Source organism: Hyperolius riggenbachi, chromosome 10, assembly GCF_040937935.1.
Source record: "Hyperolius riggenbachi isolate aHypRig1 chromosome 10, aHypRig1.pri, whole genome shotgun sequence".
Classification (NCBI taxonomy): Eukaryota; Metazoa; Chordata; class Amphibia; order Anura; family Hyperoliidae; genus Hyperolius; species Hyperolius riggenbachi.
Window position 1 is genome coordinate 238,431,000 of NC_090655.1, and position 20,076 is coordinate 238,451,075.

The 20,076-nt window shown below is 44.8% G+C and overlaps 1 protein-coding gene across 3 annotated transcripts in view; it reads left to right on the forward strand.

Annotated features, from left to right (window-relative positions):
- The window catches only part of LOC137534977 (uncharacterized), a 90,485-nt gene that overhangs the window by 50,885 nt on the left and 19,524 nt on the right, over nt 1–20,076 (forward strand). Inside the window, exon 9 of one of the 3 annotated variants that reach the window (XM_068256731.1) lies at nt 5,752–8,334. The exons of the other annotated variants lie outside the window; for them this stretch is intronic. Within the exon in view, the coding sequence (XP_068112832.1) occupies nt 5,752–6,851 (1,100 nt within the window). The 3' untranslated portion in view covers nt 6,852–8,334. Of the gene's footprint in view, nt 1–5,751; nt 8,335–20,076 lie in introns of those variants that run through there. 3 annotated transcript variants of the gene reach the window in all.

Sequence of the window (20,076 nt, forward strand, 5' to 3'; positions counted from 1 at the left end):
GGCATTATTGTGGAAAAAACATTTCTCAGTTTTTATTTAAATTTGAGAAAAAAGTGTCCAGTCCAAAATTTTCATACCTTTCACAAACTGTCACAGTCTGTAGGAAAAACCAAAGTTCTATACCATTCCAAATAGTCCAAGCTGTTCTAAAGCATCCTAATTACCCTGATTATTAGGGAGCTGTTTTAATCGATTCAACAGGTGAAAAACAGCAGCTCTTTGCAGTTGGTCTGTGGACAGTCATGGCTAAGGGCTCATTTCCACTATCGCGAATCCGCATGCGTCCAACGCATGCGGATTCGCACATGTAATGCAAGTGGATGGGCCTGTTTCCATTGTAGCGTTGTTGAGGTGCATTTTTTTCAGCGGTGAAAAAACGCACAAAAGAGCCGCAGAATTCGCCTGCGAGTGGAATGCATGCGAATCGCATGCAATGTATTTAACCCTCCTGGCGGTTCATTTCTGTCTGGAATTAGGAGTCAAAAGCGGTACATTGTTTTCAAGAATTTTAGGACCTCCGATTCAAAAGTTATAACTCACCAAAATATGTCAGAATAAAAGCATGGTAGACATTTTACATATAAATAAAAGACTGGAACACAAATTTGCAGGAAAAAATAAATTTATCAATAAAATGAAATAGCAAAACTGTACAAATAAGCAGCAGATTATATATATATATATATATATATATATATATATATATATATATATATATATATATATATATATATATATATATATATATATTTATATATATATATATATATATATATATAATCAGTACAGTATATACAATAATTAGTACAGTATATCCCTAGTACACCTCCCGTGTGTGGTAAATCTTAAAGCATGGAACGGGACACAGGCCGACATCACAGTCCGGGCAGTAAAACCGGGTTTCTTTGCGGACTTTCTTCCCCTTGCTATCCGTCTTGCTGCAGCAAACCACACACATTCTTGTTGGTGTCGCTTTTTTTGGAGTGGGTGGGATGTATTCAGAAAAGTGGCGGCCAGTGAGGCGCTCCGGATTGACCACATATGATGCACGGCGCCCAACTCGCACATCTGATGATGAAGTTGGGTACTTTAGGCATATGGTTTCACACAGTTTCCATATGAAGTCAGCATGTGATCCTGGCCTTTCACTGCGTTGCTTATGCAAGATGAATGCATTCCACAATGCCTGTTCCAGCAGATGACGAAAAAATTTTTTATAGTACTTTTTCTGCTGTTTCCGCACTGCGGGGTAGTATGTCATCGCCTGGTCAGCTCGGTCCACCCCACCCATTGTATGGTTGTAGTCCAGGATAACTTGCGGCTTGTCCAGGACTTTCCCTCCTCGCGTTCTGGTGGTGACAGAGGATGCATCGTGGACAGTGCTGAGCGCACACACGTCCCTCTTGTCACGCCAGCGGAGTGCCAACATTTTTCCCTTCTGCCAAGCCACAATGTCCCCAGATTTTAGCTTTTGCTTGGCGAAGGCAGTAGGCATTTCTCGCCGGTTAGGACGAACGTTGCCGTAGGCGTCGGTTTTGTTCCTGATAAGAAATTCAAACAGTTCAGGTGAACTATAAAAATTGTCCGTCGTCAAACAATACCCCTTATTCAAAAGTGTCTCCACCAAGGACAGCACGGATGAAGTCGCCAGCCCGTAATTGCTGAATGCAGGGTTGAACTGTGTCCCTTTCCCGGTGTACAGTACGCTGTTCCAGATGTATCCGGTGGCAGACTCGCATAAAGTGTAGGACTTTACTCCAAACCGGGCCCTCTTGGATGCGATATATTGGATCCAGGACAGTCTGCCCTTGAAGGCCATCAAGCTTTCATCCACACTTATGTCCCTCTGGGGTACATAAGTGTTGCGGAAGTTTTCCATGACCAGCTGATGAACCTCCCATATCTTCTTTAGCTTTGGCGCAGGGTGGGTGGACTCATCAAAGGCAGTGTTGTCTGCGAAATGCAGAAATTTCATAATGAGTCCAAAGCGGTACTCTGACATGACCGTGCCAAAGAACGGGGTGGCGATGACTTTGTTGGTCGACCAGTACCATTTCTGCAGGGGTTTCCCCACCACCCCCTGCAGAATAATCAGTCCAAGGAACCGCCACAAATCCTCCTTGGTAATTGGCTCCCACATCCTGGTCCTGGAAAGGGGCCTTCGTGGAGCAGCAATTTCTTGCGCGGCGTAGCGGTTCGTCTCCACCACGATTTTGTCAATGACAGCGTCACTGAAGAACAGCTGCAGGTAGGCCAGGGGGCAGTGTTCACAAGCAACCTTCAGGCCGGGTTCCCCAGTAAAAGGGAAACGGGGGGGGCGGTGGTGGGGCCCGAGTGGTGTTGACTGGGCACCAAACTCGTGCGTCACTGACCTCCGTGTCGCTGGAGATGGAGTCGCTGTCACTCTCGCTGTCGGACGACAGGTTGACAGGCGCATCACTGTCACTGGAGTCCTCCAGCGACGGCATATCCGGATCGCTGTCCTCTAACTGCATCAGCGCTTCCGCTGTGAGATGCCTTGAAGATGACGCCATAGCAGGTGACGGGCAGGTGGCAGGAGAAGAGCGTAGTAAAAATCCAGGCAGAGGTCGGTACAGGCGGCAGGCAGAGTAGTCGAAATCCAGGCAGAGGTCGGTACACAGAAATCCAAATTGGGCAGAATCAGCAGGCAAAGAGCGTAGGTCAAAGTTCAGGCAGAGGTCGGTACACGGAAATCCAATATCGGTCAGAATCAGCAGGCAAAGAGCGTAGGTCAAAGTTCAGGCAGAGGTCGGTACACGGAAATCCAATCGGGCAAAATCAGCAGGCAAAGAGAGTAGGTCAAAGTTCAGGCAGAGGTCGGTACACAGAAATCCAAAAAATCCAGCAGATCACAAAGATCAAAGCAGATCACAAAGATCAAAGCAGATCACAGCTCACAGCTCACAGCAGGGATGCAAGTGGCAACAGTGTATTGGATACACATGTAATTCATACATGTGTATCCAATACAATGCACTTTAGGGCCAATGAAAAATCATCCTTTTCAAATTTCCCGCCCACCCCCATGACGTCACGCCGCCCGACGTCACGCTGCTTGCTCTGATTGGCCGCCGGGTCCCCAGGAGCATTCTGGGGCGAGAGGGGGACCCGGAGGCCGGAATTCCGTAGAGAGGAAGCGGGGAGAGCCCGCAGAAGAAGAGGGGACAGCCGCTGCTGCTGGGGGAGCCAGGCAGGAGTCCCTGGGGAGCGCCGATCGCTCTAGGGACTCCCGCACAGCAGGTATTTGCCGCCTCCGCGAGCCGCCACTACCCCCGATCACATGGCCGCCGGGTCCCCGCTAGATTACAGGGGATCTGGGGATCCCGGCGGCCAAACACACATGCTGCATTGCGGGGGACAGATGCAGGAGTCCCGCTGAGCAGTGCCGATCGGCGCGCGGGACTCCTGCACAGCGCACAAGGCTATTTTTAGCTACCCCGACCTGAGCTCGGGATTACCATTAGTTGCATGTATTTCCTACCCCGAGCTCAGGTCGGGGTTACCGCCAGGAGGGTTAATAGGGAAATCGCATGCGCTTTGCCCATGCGGTTTTTTTCCGTGAATTCGCATGCAAATTCGCATAGGTACCAATGTAAATTCACACAGGCAGTGACATGGATAAAATCGCATATACCCTCACCTATGCGGAATTGCATGCAAAATCGCAGCAAAAACTGCATGGGAAAACGCATCCGCATGCGATTTCATCAGCGGTGGAATCCAGGCGATTCTGCACCGCAATAGTGGAAATGAGCCCTTAGACCAGGGGTGTCAAACCTGTCCTACGAGGGCCGAGGTCCTCACACATTTTTGACAGCTCAAATTAATTGATGGGTCTGAATTAGGAAAGGTGTGGTCCATCAGGTAGAACACATTCCTCTCTTTCTCTGTCCATCCTAAACACTGGCATGAATCTGGCCCTCCAGGCCTGGAGTTCGACACCTGTGCCTTAGACAAAGGAGCTCAGTGAGGACCTGCGGCTGCGCATTGTAGCTGCTCACAAGTCAGGAAAGGGCTACAAGGCCATTTCTAAATGTTTTCCAGTTCCAGTGGCTACAGTGCAAAGTATTATTAAAAATACAAGATCTTCTGCACTGTGGAAAATCACAGAGGACGTGGTCGGAAGCCAAAAGTGACATCTGTGCTGGCCAGGAGGACAGTGAGAGAGGTGATAAAGAATCCAAGGATCGCCATCATGGGGAATCTTGGCTCTGCTGGTGGCAATGTCTCAAGGCAGACAATCGAACGGACACTGCACACTGCTAGGTTCCACAGATGCAGAACAAGTAGGCCACCGCTTCTCCAGAAAAGGCACAAAAAAGCTCGCTTGGCCTTTGCAAATGCTCATCTGGACAAAGAAGACTTCCGGTCTTCTGTGAAACAAAAATTGAATTGTTTGGTCACAATGATGTTTCTTTCATTTGGCGTAAAAAAGGAGAAGCCTTCATCCCAAATAAAGCCATCTCCACTGTCAAACATGGTGGTGGGAACCTAATGCTTTGGGGTTTTTTTTAGCCATTGGACCAGGGAACCTAATCACAGTAAACGGCACCATGAAAAAGGAGTAATACTTGAGGATTCTCAACAACAACATCAGATAGTCTGCAGAGAAACTTGGCCTTGGGCACCAGTGGACATTTCAGCATGATTATGACCCAAAACGCACGGCAAAAGTGGTGAAGAAATGGTGAGCAGACAACAACATTAACGTTTTGGAGTGGCCCAGCCAAAGTCCTGACTTGAATCCAATTAAGAATCGGTGGAGGGAGCTAAAGATCAGAGTGATGGCAAGAAGACCCTCCAACCTGAAAGATTTGGAGCGCATTGCTAAAGATGAATGGGCAAAAATACCTGTGGAGACGTGCAAAAAGCTCGTCTGCAATTATAGAAACACTTTGGTAGCTGTAATAGCTAATAAAGGCTTTTCTATTGATTATTGAGACGGGTATGAATAATTTTGGACAGGACACTTCTGCTCAAATGTAAATAAAAGCTGAGAAATGTTTTTTTTCCCACAATAATGCCTCTTGTACATTGTCTTATTATCTTTTGGGAGACACCTATGTCATTTCCCATGAAAAAATTACTTGCTGGTTGAATAAAAGTAAATTTAAGTCAAAATTTACCAGGGGTATGAATATTTATGGGCAGCACTGTATATATTGAATATATCTTTGGCTCTTGATCCTTTAGTGTGTGGAGAGACTATTATGAAACTGATTGTCACTCTGACACACTTGAACATTTATTTCCAGTGGTTTATCATGCAAAATATGCAAAGGATACCAGCTAACTATACCAGTACCAATTTTTTGTGTGCAGTTTTTTTTAGCATTTTCAGTAAGGCATCTAATTATAGGGGTAATCAGGAGCTACGACTAAGGACCCGGTGGGTTCAGAAACGCGTCAGCTTTTATGTTGCCATATTTTTGCTATTTTTCTACGATGATTCAATAAATTGATATTTGATTTTATCATAAGGAAGGAGTGTGGAGGATTTTTGTTTCCCTGTCCTGTAAGTCTAGGTGTAAGTCGGATTGGGGTTTTATATACACGTGTATCTCATCATGTTACATCACTTCATATTATTTAATCTCACGTCTTCATTTTCTTCTGCAGCCAAATCTATGCTGGAGCTCTGTGACACTTCTGCCTACTAGAGCAGCATACAGGATTCCCAGCTACATAACAGGAACTATAAACATTCTTTTATATTTGTTCCCCCAACAGACAGAAATGATGTGAGGATCTCCTCGGAGGTCCAGCCTATTCCACCTCCAGATGGCGCTACAGAAGATGGCATCACACAATGTTCTCCAATCACTGGAAATACACATAATAGAGATCACAGTGCAGATGGGTCACCCTCGGATCCTGAGGAATCTTCTGACCAACCACATTTTATAAAATCTCCACCTAATGCTGATGACTCTTCCAGTAACAGAAATGCTGACAGATGTAGAGCTGGTAAACGATTATCATGTTCTGAATGCGGTGAACGTTTTAGTAGGAAATCGATTCTTACTCTACATCTTAAAACACACATAGAGTGGCATCCTTATTCATGTTCAGAGTGTGGGAAATGTTTCACTGAGAATAAAGACCTTCTTCAACACAAGAAAACTCACACAGGTAAGCATCGTTTTCCATGCTTACACTGTGGCAAACATTTTGCTACTAAAGGAAACCTTGTTAAACACCAGAAATTTCACAAAAGTGAGCAACCTTTTTCATGTTCAGAGTGTGGGAAAAGCTTTCATTACGAAGGAGATCTTTGTTCCCATCAGAAATGTCACACTGGTGAGCGTCCTTTTTTATGTTCTGAGTGTGGGAAGGGATTTTCAGAAAAACGTGGCCTTATTGTACACCTCAGAACTCATACTGGTGAGAGGCCTTATTCATGTTCAGAATGTGGAAAAGACTACTCACAGAGGGGTCACCTTATTAGACATCAGGCATACCACATAGGTATTAAACCTTTTCTGTGTTCAGAGTGTGGGAAGCGGTTTATAGCTAAAAGTGACCATCTTAGACACCTAAGAACTCACACAGGCGAGAAGCCTTATCCATGCTTAGAGTGTGGGAGACGTTTCATTGATAAGGGGTCTCTTCGTAAACACATAAGAACACACATCGGTGAGCGTCCTTTTTCATGTTCAGAATGTGGGAAACTCTTCAGCGACAATCGAAGTCTTCTTAAACACATGAAAACATACACAGGCAAGTGTCATTTCTCATGCTCCGAGTGTGGGAAAACTTTCAATCAGAAAGAAGATCTTCTTCAACACCTGAACACTCACATAGTTAAAGTTCTTATGTTTAGCAAGTGAAAAGCAATTTGTTAGTAAAGAAACACGTGTTCAACACCAGAAACTGAGTGAGCCAAAGTTTTCTATGTTCAGAGTGTGGGAAATATTTCTATTTCAAAAAAGATCTTGGTTGCATGCTGTCCGGCACTAGTCATGGAGAGAATCCAAAGACATACAGAATACGCGCCACGGTACAGACTATGGAGAAAAACAAGGAGCCCGCTGTAGGACTGCACTTCAAAACATCTGCCCACAGCATGAAAGACTTAAGAGTCACCATATTAACCATTTCAACCCGCAGGGACTTTTCACCTTATGCATCAGAGCAATTTTCACCTCCCATTTATTCGCTAATAACTTTATCACTACTTATCACAATTTATTGATCTATATCTTGTTTTTTCCGCCACTAATTAGGCTTTCTTTGGGTGGTACATTTTGCTAAGAATTATTTATTTATAAATGCATTTTAACAGGATTAACCTCCTCAGCGGTATGGACGAATATATCCGTCCATCACCGCCGGAGGTCGCCGCTCAGGCCCTGCTGGGCCGATTTTTACAAAAAAAAAAACAGCACACGCAGCCGGCACTTTGCCAGCCGCGTGTGCTGCCTGATCGCCGCCGCTCTGCGGCGATCCGCTGCGAGCAGCGGCGAAAGAGGTTTCCCCAGCCGCCCGAGCCCTGCGCAGCCGGAACAAAAGTTCCGGCCAGCGCTAAGGGCTGAATCGGAGGCGGCTGACGTCAGGACGTCGGCTGACGTCCATGACGTCACTCCGCTCGTCGCTATGGCGACGATGTAAGCAAAACAAGGAAGGCTGCTCATTGCGGCCTTCCTTGTTTATTCTGGGCGCCGGAGGCGATCGGAAGAACGCCTCCGGAGCGCCCTCTAGTGGGCTTTCATTCAGCCAACTTTCAGTTGGCTGCATGAAACAGTTTTTTTTTATTTAAAAAAACCCCTCCCGCAGCCTCCCTGGCGATCTTAATAGAACGCCAGGGAGGTTAATAAGAAAACAATTGAAAAAATTATTTCTCAGTTTTCGGCCATTATAGCTTTAAAACAATCCACTCTACCATAATTAAAACGTATGTATTTTATTTGCCCGTATGTCTCGGGTATTATACCATTTACATTTTTGTCCCGATCACAATGTATGGCACCAATATTTTATTTGGAAATAAAGGTGCATTGTTTCTGTGTTGCGTCCATCACTATTTACTAGCTTATAATTGAAAAAATGTTTGTAGTATACCCCCTTCAAATGCATATTTAAAAAGTTCAGACCCTTGCGTAACTATTTGTCTTTTTTTTTTATTGTATTTTTTTTTTGTTTTCAGTAAAAAAAAATTGGGTAATATTTTGGTGTGGGACATAATCAGTTCATTTTTAATGTTGTTGAATGTGTCAATTGTAATGTTGTAATGCTGATGACACCCAGCTATATTTGTCATTCAAACCTGACGTCACAGACCCTACTCCACAAATAAACGCATGCTTAGCTGAGCTTCAGGAGTGGATGAATAATAATTGGCTAAAACTTAATGCTGACAAAACTGAGGTTCTTGTTATCGAGGGCCAGGGCTCAACAGCAAAGCAGCCCCAGTCACAACCAACACCGCTAAGGATAGGGAGCTCAGCCCTGAACAACTCAGACTGTGTGCGCAGCCTGGGAGTACTGATTGATGGGAAATTAAGCTTTAGGAATCAAATCTCAGCTGTTGTGAAACATTCCTTCTTTCACCTAAGGAATATTGCAAGGATTAAACACCTAATTCCTTCAGAGGATCTTCCAACCCTAGTCCATGCCTTCGTCACATCAAGGTTAGACTACTGCAACGCCCTCTACACAGGCCTGCATAAGAAAGACTTACGCCGCCTGCAATTAGTACAGAATGCCGCCGCAAGGCTGTTAACGATCCAACCCTGCCATTGCCACATAACACCAACCCTGTGCTCACTCCACTGGCTACCGATAAATGGAGAATTCTGTTTAAGTTTGGCTTACTGACATTCAAATCCTTGCACAATCTGGGCCCTGGGTATCTGAAGGACTTGTTGCAACTGCATCACCCCCCCCCCCCCACAATCTTAGATCAAAAGGATGTAACACCTTGGTCACCCCCAGAGTCCACCTCAAAATCTTTGGAGACAGAGCCTTTTGTCATGCTGCCCCTACACTTTGGAACTCCCTGCCACACCCAATCAGGACAGCTCCATCCCTGGAAGCATTTAAGTCTAAACTGAAAACCTACCTCTTCAGTCTGGCATTCATGAACATCTGACTATCTCCTCTGTAACACAACCCAGCCTGCAACCCAGTAATAATCTGAGACACAACTATGCGCTTTGAGTCCTATGGGAGAAAAGCGCTTTACAAATGTTATTGTATTGTATTGTATTGTATAATGTAAAAAATGTGTAGATGTAGTTCAAGTGGCCACCTTCATTTTTGTTTTTCCTCCTTGTACTTCTCGCTAAGTGGAAGTACAAGACAAGACAAGACAAATAACATTTATATTGCGCTTTTCTCCTTGCGGACTCAAAGCGCCATAGGGATGCCGAAATTTTTCCGGGAAGAACTGAAGCCTCATGTGTGAGTGCTTCGGTTTTTCTGCGGGGGACAGGGATCGGTGATCGGGAACCATGTTCTCGTTCACTGACCCCAGGGCTAGCGGCAGACACCACGGGGACGCGCCTGTGATTGCGCACGGTAGCGTGCCGAAGCGCGGGAGAGCAGCACAGCAGCTGCCTGGACGTGAGCTTCACGTCCGGGCGGCGGAAATGGTTAAAGCGGGATTGTTACCATAAAAATCATATTTCAACAGCAACTGGTCTGAGTGTATTAAGTGATAAAGATGCTAATCCTGCATTCAAAACTTTCAAAACTTTTTCTGCTGTAATGGTTTGGAGTTATCATATACTTAAGGAGCACTGGCCCTTTATTGTCATTGCCAAACAGTTGCATGCTGGGGGTTCTTTTTATCAATAATATATTCCTCCTCTTCCATTTATTTCTCTGCCTAGCTCCCTATCTGAAACATGATCCCCTGCTCACTTGTGTTTACAAGCAAGGCTGAGGTGACTCAGCGATTGGAGGAGAAAAGAAAAAAGTAAAGGGCATAAATGACATCAGGATTTAGCCTCAAACTGTGGGCAAAAGACATGGTTCCAACCAGGAACAGAATTCTCTTCATTTACTATATAAAACTCACTGAAATCAAAATGTGGACAGTACAATACATGTGTTATGTAAGTAGATCAAGTATTTATCTACTTATACAGGTTTTTCTCCCTGGCATAGTATGGGCCCTTTTACACTTAATCAGTTGCTCTCAGTTAAAATGGAAAGAAAACTAATTTTCAAAGTAATGCCCATGTTTTCCTATGGCACCTTTCACACTTAACGCGTTTTAACTGAAATCTTTGTCACAATGCACTGCTATGGAAAAACCATGTACCAACTTGTACTAACGCACACCAACTGATTAAGTGTAAAAGGGGCCTAAGGCTAATTCTATTGCTTTAAGATGTGTGTGCGTGGTATTGAAAGAAGGAAATGTGACTATGAGTTTATGAAACTATTCATGCATTTGAAAAATGGATTTAACATTCATTCTGGCTTTATGGTAAATTATGAACATTCGGTAGAAATATCTGCCTGGCAGGAAAAGCATTCAAACGTTCACAAATACCTATCTCCTGCAGCCCTCAGGCCTACCAATACATATTGCAATTGATAACGTTTATTTTCATTGTTTGATGCTGCCACTTGAAACAGGCACCCAATCGTCCTGCTAGCAGACTTCCCAATCTTTTATTCCCTGTTGTATCAACTGTTATCACCCAATTTGATTAGAGTTTGTGTATACCTGGGGTTTGGTGCTGACAATTAGCTAATTTGATTAGTGTGTGTCTAACTATTGTAAAGAGCCTTAAAGGCACATACACACACCATACTTCCGCAAACGATGGATCCGCTAGACCCTCCCACTGGGCGGACATTTGGCTGACAGTAGCACGTGTGTACGCGCTGTCGGCAGACTGATAAGGTTGTTTCTGAATGATCCGCTCAGTGGATCATTCAGAAACAGCCTTATCAGTTTGCGGACAGTGCGTACACACGTGCTACTGTCGTACAAACGTCCGCCAAGCAGGAGGGTCTGGTGGCGTGTGTACGTGCCTTTAAGGTGGCCATACACTTATAGATTTCCATCAGATTCGACCATCAGATAGATTTCTGTCAGATGCCTGTCAGGTCGATTTTGACAGATATCTATCTGATGTGTGCCACACACTAGGAACAGATTTCCAATTGATTTCAGAATGAAATCTATTGAAAATCGATCTAAAGGCATTATTTGACCATTAGATCCAATGCAATTCTATGGGCCATCGATCTGCTGCCAGCAGCTGATCGACCTAGATTTTCCATCCTGTCAGATAGATAAAATTGACCGAAATTGGCCACAAACTCAATCCATTTCCGATCGATTTATTCCATAGAATCGATCGATGGCTGAAATCGACCAGTGAATGGGCCCCTTTAGAGTGAATAGATCTAAGCTTTGATGAGATCCTTACACTTCAAAAAGAGGAAGAATGTAACAGGAGATCAAATTGAGGTATACCCTACAAAATCCTATATAAAGCCCGTGTATGTGACAGTGCTTTGTATGGTTCTGATCCAGCTCTTAAACATGCCTGAAGCAGAAACTTGTAGTTTTGAAAGTTTGCAAAGAAAACTTGTACAGTTAGTCATTAAAGGTATCACCTAAACAACTTTTGTTATGTCTGCAAAAAAAGATCTTGGCTCTCCCCAGAGATGTCATAGAGGTGAGTATCCATATACATGCTTAGTCTATTGAAAAGCTTACACTTGTAAGCAACATCTTCATAGTAGCCAAAAACGTCACACAGGCGAGCATGTTTATTCCTGTTCAGAGTGTGGTAAAAACTTTATTTACAAGCGTCGCCTTATCAGGCATGAGGCACGTTATGTTCTAAGTGTGGGAAAGGATTTTCAGTTACTTTCATAAGCACATGAGGAGACACAACGGCAAGCCCTGTTTTCCATGTTCAGAATGTGTGAAAAGCTTCTTGCAGAGAAAAAGCCTTCTGAGTCACCTAACAACTCAGGTGAACCACTTCATTCATGTTCATAGTGTGGGAAATGTTTTGGTGAGAGTGAAGCTCTTCTTGAGCACATGAGAAGTCACATTGGCAAGTCAAAAAAGAGCCCTTGTGATCCACCAGAGAATTCACACAGGTGGGAAACCTTATGTGTGTTCAGAGTGTGGGAAAAACTTCCTTAATAGTGGAATCCTTTATCAGCACATGAGGTGGTACAGAAGAGAGTTGCCGTTTTTATATTCAGAATGTGGGAAAAGCTTTTTTGAGAATGGAGTCTCAAAGAAAACTCACACAGACAAGAAAGCCTCCACAATAAAAGTAGAACCAGCTTATGTTGGCGGCTTCTGATTGATGAAGGGGAACAATGATGCAGGATGGTGACACGTCTGGGTCTGTTGTGATTTTGGCTCTTTCTACAAAGAAGGATGAATTTATTGTGTAATCCGAGTTGCCTTTCCTGCACAGGAAGTGATGTCAGTGAGTGCAGAATTTATATCTGTATTTCTGGAGTGATAATTCACAGGCTGACCTTTTTTGTCACTCAAAAACCAGATGAGGGGGAGGAGGAGTCTCTAAGAGATTGCTCTGCCCAGAAGCTATAGGCGGAGTCTGGTGGGTGGAGGGATTTGCTGGCTTTTATCTCTTGGGGACTCCAGTGCCATCATTCCTGGCTCTGCTTCTGCTGACATTTAGTGACTGCCCTTGGTTTCCTATTCTCAGTTTCTAATCCAAAAACCAGTTGCGCGTCAGATCCTGCTTATAGCATACAGCATGAAGATTTCCCTATAAAAGAACAAAGGTGCGCACATAGTGCCCAATACTGCTATTTTAACAGATCCTGACACCTCGTGCTGCACTCCTGAGGGATGTGCCACCACCTGGGGAATACAATGGGTCGGCCCCCCTCGTGAATTCACTCACCAGCTCACGACTTGCACTTCGCATATAGTATATAATTCTGCTGTCCAGGCGGTATATCGAGGTATAAATCCAGGCTTTATTAAAAGAATAAAAGGCAGTGGGTGACAGACCTCTCCTCTCCCTGGCCGCGGTACACAGGGTAGTGCGTCTCCACGATCCTGCCGATACTGTCCCGGGGACGTCAGCGCGCTCCTAAGCTCCGCCCGACGCGTTTCGTCTCAGTGACTCATTCAGGGGCTGGTCACGTACTGACATCAGGCCTCTGATATACCGCTGTGCGCCATACGTATCCCCGCAACCCCGCCCTCCCTGTTGCTAGGCAATCGCGTGGATGCACTTTACAGAAAGACAGCCGCGTTCTCAAACTTATAAAACACTTTTACAATAAAAAAATAGTATACAAACTAGAGATTACATCGCATTCCCCTACACGTATACACCTCCTATATACTCTTTACATTATTCATATTGCACAACTCCCTATCTGCGCCTATTGCACATATCACGTATATCTAATTTTTCATCCAATTCCCCCAAAGTTACACCCTGCTCCAAACACAATTCAATTTGCCATAATGGAATTTGCAGCCTGCATCTACTATTGCCTATGGAGGAAAAAGATAAAAGGACAGACCTAAAGGGTCCCCAATCGTACGACTCCATTGTGAACTACATACATCTCCAATGCTTAAGGCGGGATCCTTAATCGTGCGACCCCTCTGTGCAATACATACATGTGACGCACTCTCAGTCATTTCCCCTCCATAAGCTCATACCCTAAGCTTTATCTACATGCTTTAAATCTACCTTATTTATATCTTAATAAATAGTGCCATGTGCACACCAAGCGTGTATGTGTATAAGAGGGGTGTAAACCAGGGATCCAATCAACAGTGAGCCCCTAGCCAGGTAAAACCCGCATGGGCCTCTCATATTGTCATTTCCCTTTAACAGTTTACTACTCCACATACCTCTGTCCCTACCCCCGTGCACCATGTCAATTCACTATACAAAATAGTGTGAACCTGGGATCCTAATCATACAGCTCCCTGTGGAAACCACTGGTGCCATACTATTAGTCATATCCCATCTCTATAATCCATCACCAACTTAGATACCATCTATACGCTTCCACTATCTACATAAGTGTTCAAGTGTGAACCAGGTACCTCACCTGGCTGGTCACACAGTGCACTCTTCATATATTGAATCTAACGATAAAGTGTAACACACCATGTGTTACTTAATATAATCAGTGTCAACCCCATCTTATACCACCCCCATACACATATATAAGGGGAGTTGGGTACACGGAATAGCAAAAGTTTGTGTATGGGGGTGGTATAAGATGGGGTTGACACTGATTATATTAAGTAACACATGGTGTGTTACACTTTATCGTTAGATTCAATATATGAAGAGTGCACTGTGTGACCAGCCAGGTGAGGTACCTGGTTCACACTTGAACACTTATGTAGATAGTGGAAGCGTATAGATGGTATCTAAGTTGGTGATGGATTATAGAGATGGGATATGACTAATAGTATGGCACCAGTGGTTTCCACAGGGAGCTGTATGATTAGGATCCCAGGTTCACACTATTTTGTATAGTGAATTGACATGGTGCACGGGGGTAGGGACAGAGGTATGTGGAGTAGTAAACTGTTAAAGGGAAATGACAATATGAGAGGCCCATGCGGGTTTTACCTGGCTAGGGGCTCACTGTTGATTGGATCCCTGGTTTACACCCCTCTTATACACATACACGCTTGGTGTGCACATGGCACTATTTATTAAGATATAAATAAGGTAGATTTAAAGCATGTAGATAAAGCTTAGGGTATGAGCTTATGGAGGGGAAATGACTGAGAGTGCATCACATGTATGTATTGCACAGAGGGGTCGCACGATTAAGGATCCCGCCTTAAGCATTGGAGATGTATGTAGTTCACAATGGAGTCGTACGATTGGGGACCCTTTAGGTCTGTCCTTTTATCTTTTTCCTCCATAGGCAATAGTAGATGCAGGCTGCAAATTCCATTATGGCAAATTGAATTGTGTTTGGAGCAGGGTGTAACTTTGGGGGAATTGGATGAAAAATTAGATATACGTGATATGTGCAATAGGCGCAGATAGGGAGTTGTGCAATATGAATAATGTAAAGAGTATATAGGAGGTGTATACGTGTAGGGGAATGCGATGTAATCTCTAGTTTGTATACTATTTTTTTATTGTAAAAGTGTTTTATAAGTTTGAGAACGCGGCTGTCTTTCTGTAAAGTGCATCCACGCGATTGCCTAGCAACAGGGAGGGCGGGGTTGCGGGGATACGTATGGCGCACAGCGGTATATCAGAGGCCTGATGTCAGTACGTGACCAGCCCCTGAATGAGTCACTGAGACGAAACGCGTCGGGCGGAGCTTAGGAGCGCGCTGACGTCACCGGGACAGTATCGGCAGGATCGTGGAGACGCACTACCCTGTGTACCGCGGCCAGGGAGAGGAGGTCTGTCACCCACTGCCTTTTATTCTTTTAATAAAGCCTGGATTTATACCTCGATATACCGCCTGGACAGCAGAATTATATACTATATGCGAAGTGCAAGTCGTGAGCTGGTGAGTGAATTCACGAGGGGGGCCGACCCATTGTATTCCCCAGGTGGTGGCACATCCCTCAGGAGTGCAGCACGAGGTGTCAGGATCTGTTAAAATAGCAGTATTGGGCACTATGTGCGCACCTTTGTTCTTTTTATAGGGAGATCTTCATGCTGTATGCTATAAGCAGGATCTGACGCGCAACTGCTTTTTGGATTTGAATTGTTTGGAGTGAGGTACTCTTGTTTAGTTGCGATCCCCTATATCTTTGGTGCTGTAATCTGTGGAGCGCAGTCTGATTCCGGTTATTCTCAGTTTCTGGTGTTCCAGCCCCCCCAGTGACCAGTCAATCAGACAGAGTCAGGAGACTTAGCTCTTGTAATGTTAGAGGCCTCTATGCTACAGCAGTAAAGTGAGAAGACTTCTGCTTACACAACTCACCAGTCACACCAGCAGGAGGCGCTCTATGAAATCAAACACTTATTTGTAATATTTCACACCTTCCTGGCCATTTTTTAACTAGTAAGTAGTATAAATACAATAAATAAGCAGGAATATAATAACTGTAGATATTGCAATGTTATGAAATGTTATTTGGATGATTATAGTTAAAGAGAACGTTAACTGAGAGGGATATGGATGTTTCCTTTTTAAACAATACCAGTTGCTTGTCAGCCCTTCTGATCTCTTTGGCTGCAGTAGTGGCTGAATTGCAGACCTGAAACAAGCATGCAGCTAATCCAGTCTGACTTCAGTCAGAGCACCTGATCTGCATGCTTGTTCAGGGGCTGTGGCTAAAAGTATTAGAGACACAGGATCAGCAGGAGAGTCAGGCATCTGGTATAATTTTAAAAGGAAAATCCATATCCTTCTCAGTTTAGGTTCCCTTTAAGGCTACTTTCACAGTGTGACGTTGCGTTTTGATGCAACGTTAAATTACAACGCAAACTAACAACACAACATCCCGAAAATGTCACAACGCAACTCTATGCCCCGTTATCGTCGCATACAGTAGGCATACAGGCAATGAAAGGTATGCTTTCAGGTCATTACTGAGCATGTGCAAACAGTCTAATGCAGCTAATAACGTGTATAACGCACAGCATGCAGCACTTTCTAATAACACTACACATTACACACAAACGCATCGTGTGCACTGTGAATGTTGCACAGACTTAGTATGGCTGTGCGTTAGTCCACGTTAAAACATTTTCTAATGTGCGACTTTAACGTCGCTCTGTGAAAGAGGCCTCAAGGTGATCTATTTTGTAAGCTTTTACTTTTGTTTTGCGAAAAACGTAATAAAAACATCTATATATAAAACCTACAAGACTTGTCTCCTGTCACCTCAGGCTGGGGGGAGCATCATAGATGGGGGAAGACAGTGTCTGAAGATTCTCAGCAGCAGGGGCGTAACTAGACATCACTGGGCCCCCCTGCGAAACTTTGGATGGGGCCCATCCACCCCCCTCGCTTTCTGCACAGGAAAACTGAGGACCAATGTGTTTTCCCCATGCAGATAAAAACACCTAGACTTAAAGGAAACGTCAGGCAATCTATTCTACCCCCAGATCTACTTACACGGGGCGTCCTCCAGCCCCTTGCAGCTGACAAGTCCCTCGTTGCAGCTCTGCTCCCAGTACATACATACACACACAGCCTTATTATTTCACTACATGAGAGCACATGCTATATGGAGGAACAACAATGACATGCTGAACATAGGATATAGTATTCATTCACTGTAACTTTGGCAAAACATTCAGAATGTCACTGATTGATATTGTTAGGGATCTTGGACTTCATTGAGACAACAAGCTCTCAATGAAGCAGCAACAGTAAGACATCAATCTCCACTGCATTGCCTTGTAAAAGTAATTAGAGGCCATAAGGTCATTAGCCCTTGCGAGATAAGAATCTAGGAATCTTTTCGAAGTGATTGCTGAAAAGGGAAAGTCTACAACTTTTTTTCAAAATGTAACTCCTTTGTTTGTTAGGTTGTACATGGAGTCCTCAGAACTTAGCTGCAGTGTGAGATAGATGTTTTTTTACGAACCCTACGGAGCAGGGACAGTGTACAAATTCCAAAGTGTGTATGAGTCCTTATCTGTGTGGTGGACACATGAAGTCAATATAACAATGGTGCGAGAGCAGAATACGTTTTTTCACTCCATGCCCTTAGCTGTCAGTCTCACAAACTTTTCCCCCCACGGGCCCCCTGTGGCTTCTGGGCCCCCCTGCGGAGGCATCCCTTGCAGGGTCTATTGTTACGCCCCTGCTCAGCAGCAACAAGCATCCAACACCTGGGCCCATATGCAATTCTCTTTTTCTCCCGAGTCTTCTCCTAGGTGATATTTTCATAATTTGTCAATAAAATGCTTTTTAAACCCCCATCAAGCAAGAAAATACTCAAATTTATTGTCATCTTTTTTTTCACATACTTTATGGTACTTTCTTAATTGCAAATTGTTGAAAAGTTATTTTAAACAGAGGATGAAAAATGATCACCTAGGAGAAAACTCAGGAGAAAAAGTGAATTGCATATGGGCCCTGATGTCTATACTGATCTATTTGCTGCCCTTTTACTCCCCCCCCCCCCCCATTAAAGTGTCTTCAATAGTACTACTATGTATCAAGACCTTCCCATTTAGTGCACCCTTATAGTTCCTTCACATATAATGGCTCGTATGCTGTGCCAACTTTATAGTGGCACTTGCACCATGACGCCTTGTCTTCCCTGGTGGGTAAGTGGCCCCCTTCCCATGCAGAGATGGACAGCAGAGTGCTGGGTAAGTAATATCGCATTCGCACCTCTCCCCATGCCAGTGATGATAACTTTGCTCTTGTGACCCCATACTGCAGCCGGTCTCCTCCATGCATATGGGATGGGTCCCAATCTGATGACACCATCACGGAGAGACACACAACACTTAGCAGAGGAGTCTGGCTGGAAGGAGAGAACAGTGATCATCACTGGCATGGGGAGAGTTAGAATCATCACTGGAGGTACTACTTACCTCAGCATCATTTCCATCTGCCAAGCTCTTCGGGGAAAGGTGCTACCATGTGCTCTGTGCTCATATGGCTGCCTAATACTGCTATCTTAGGGCACAAACAGCTAATACTGCTATCTGGGGGCACACACATCTACCTAATATTGCTATCTGAGGGCACAAACGGCTACCTAATACTGCTATCTTGGGCACACACAGTTACCCAATACTGTTATCCGGGGGCACACACATCTACCTAATATTGCTATCTGGGAGGCACACGCAGCTACCTAATATGGCTATATGTAGGACACACACAGCTAATACTGCTACCTGGGGGCGCACACAGCTACCTAATTCTACTATCTTGGGGCACACACGGCTACCTGATCCTGCTATCTGGGAGGCACACACTGCTACCTAGTACTATCTGGGGGCACACACTGATACCCAATACTGCTATCTGGGGGGGGGGGGGGCACACAATATTGCTATTTGGGAGGCACACACAGCTACCTAGTACAGCTATTTGGGAGGCACACAGAACTACCTAATACTGCTATTTGGGGGAACAAACAACTACCTAATACTGCTATCCGGGGGCACACACAGCTACCGAATACTGCTATCTGGGGGCACACACAACTACCTAATACTGCTATCTGGGGGCACACACAGCTACCTAATAATACTATCTGGAGGCAGAAACAGATACCCAATACTGCTATCTGGGGACACACAGCTATCTAATACTGCTATCTGGGGGTACCAAGGACCAATTTCTGCTTTCAGGGGGTGGGAGTTATATCATTATACAGTGCAGAAGCAGCAGGTGGAGAGATGGGAAGAAGGCAAGGCAGCCACAGCAGCTCAGTAAGGGGTCCTGTCCAGCCTACCTGAGAAATAAAGAGTGCTGCCACAGTAACATCCTGCTGCCATTTACCCTGGTTCTGTTTCGCCTGAAGCTGTTTCTATGGATTAAGTGATTTTCCTGAGCTAATGTTTTGTGCTGCACATCCCACTGACTGTAATTTAGCGTGAGGTTTTCAGTTTATTACTTAGTGGGGTGTGAGGAGTAGTGATGGGTCGTTCACGAACGAGCCGGCTCTTTGCTGTGAACGACAAGAGCCGGTGTGGTGAAATTTTTTGCAACTTTATCAGATTTTGCAACCGGTTGCATTTATTTATAGGTATAGCTATCAGAAAATGCAACCTAACCATTGACTTTAACCTATCTGTATCAGAAAATGCAACCCAACCAAACCCTATTCTCACACAGAACCCTCCCCTCTTGCTCAACTAATAACCCCCCCTGGAGGGAACAATCCCCCCTCTTGCTCAACTAATAACCCCCCCTGGAGGGAACAATCCCCCCTCTTGCTCAACTAATAACCCCCCCCCCCCCCCCCCCCCCCGGGAACAATCCCCCCCCCCCTTGCTCAACTAATAACCCCCCCTGGAGGGAACAATTCCCCCTCTTGCTCAACTAATAACCTCCCCTGGAGGGAACAATCCCCCCTCTTCCTCAACTAATAACCCCCCCCCCCTGAGGGAACAATCCCCCCTCTTGCCCAACTAATAACCCCACCTGGAGGGAACAATCCCCCTT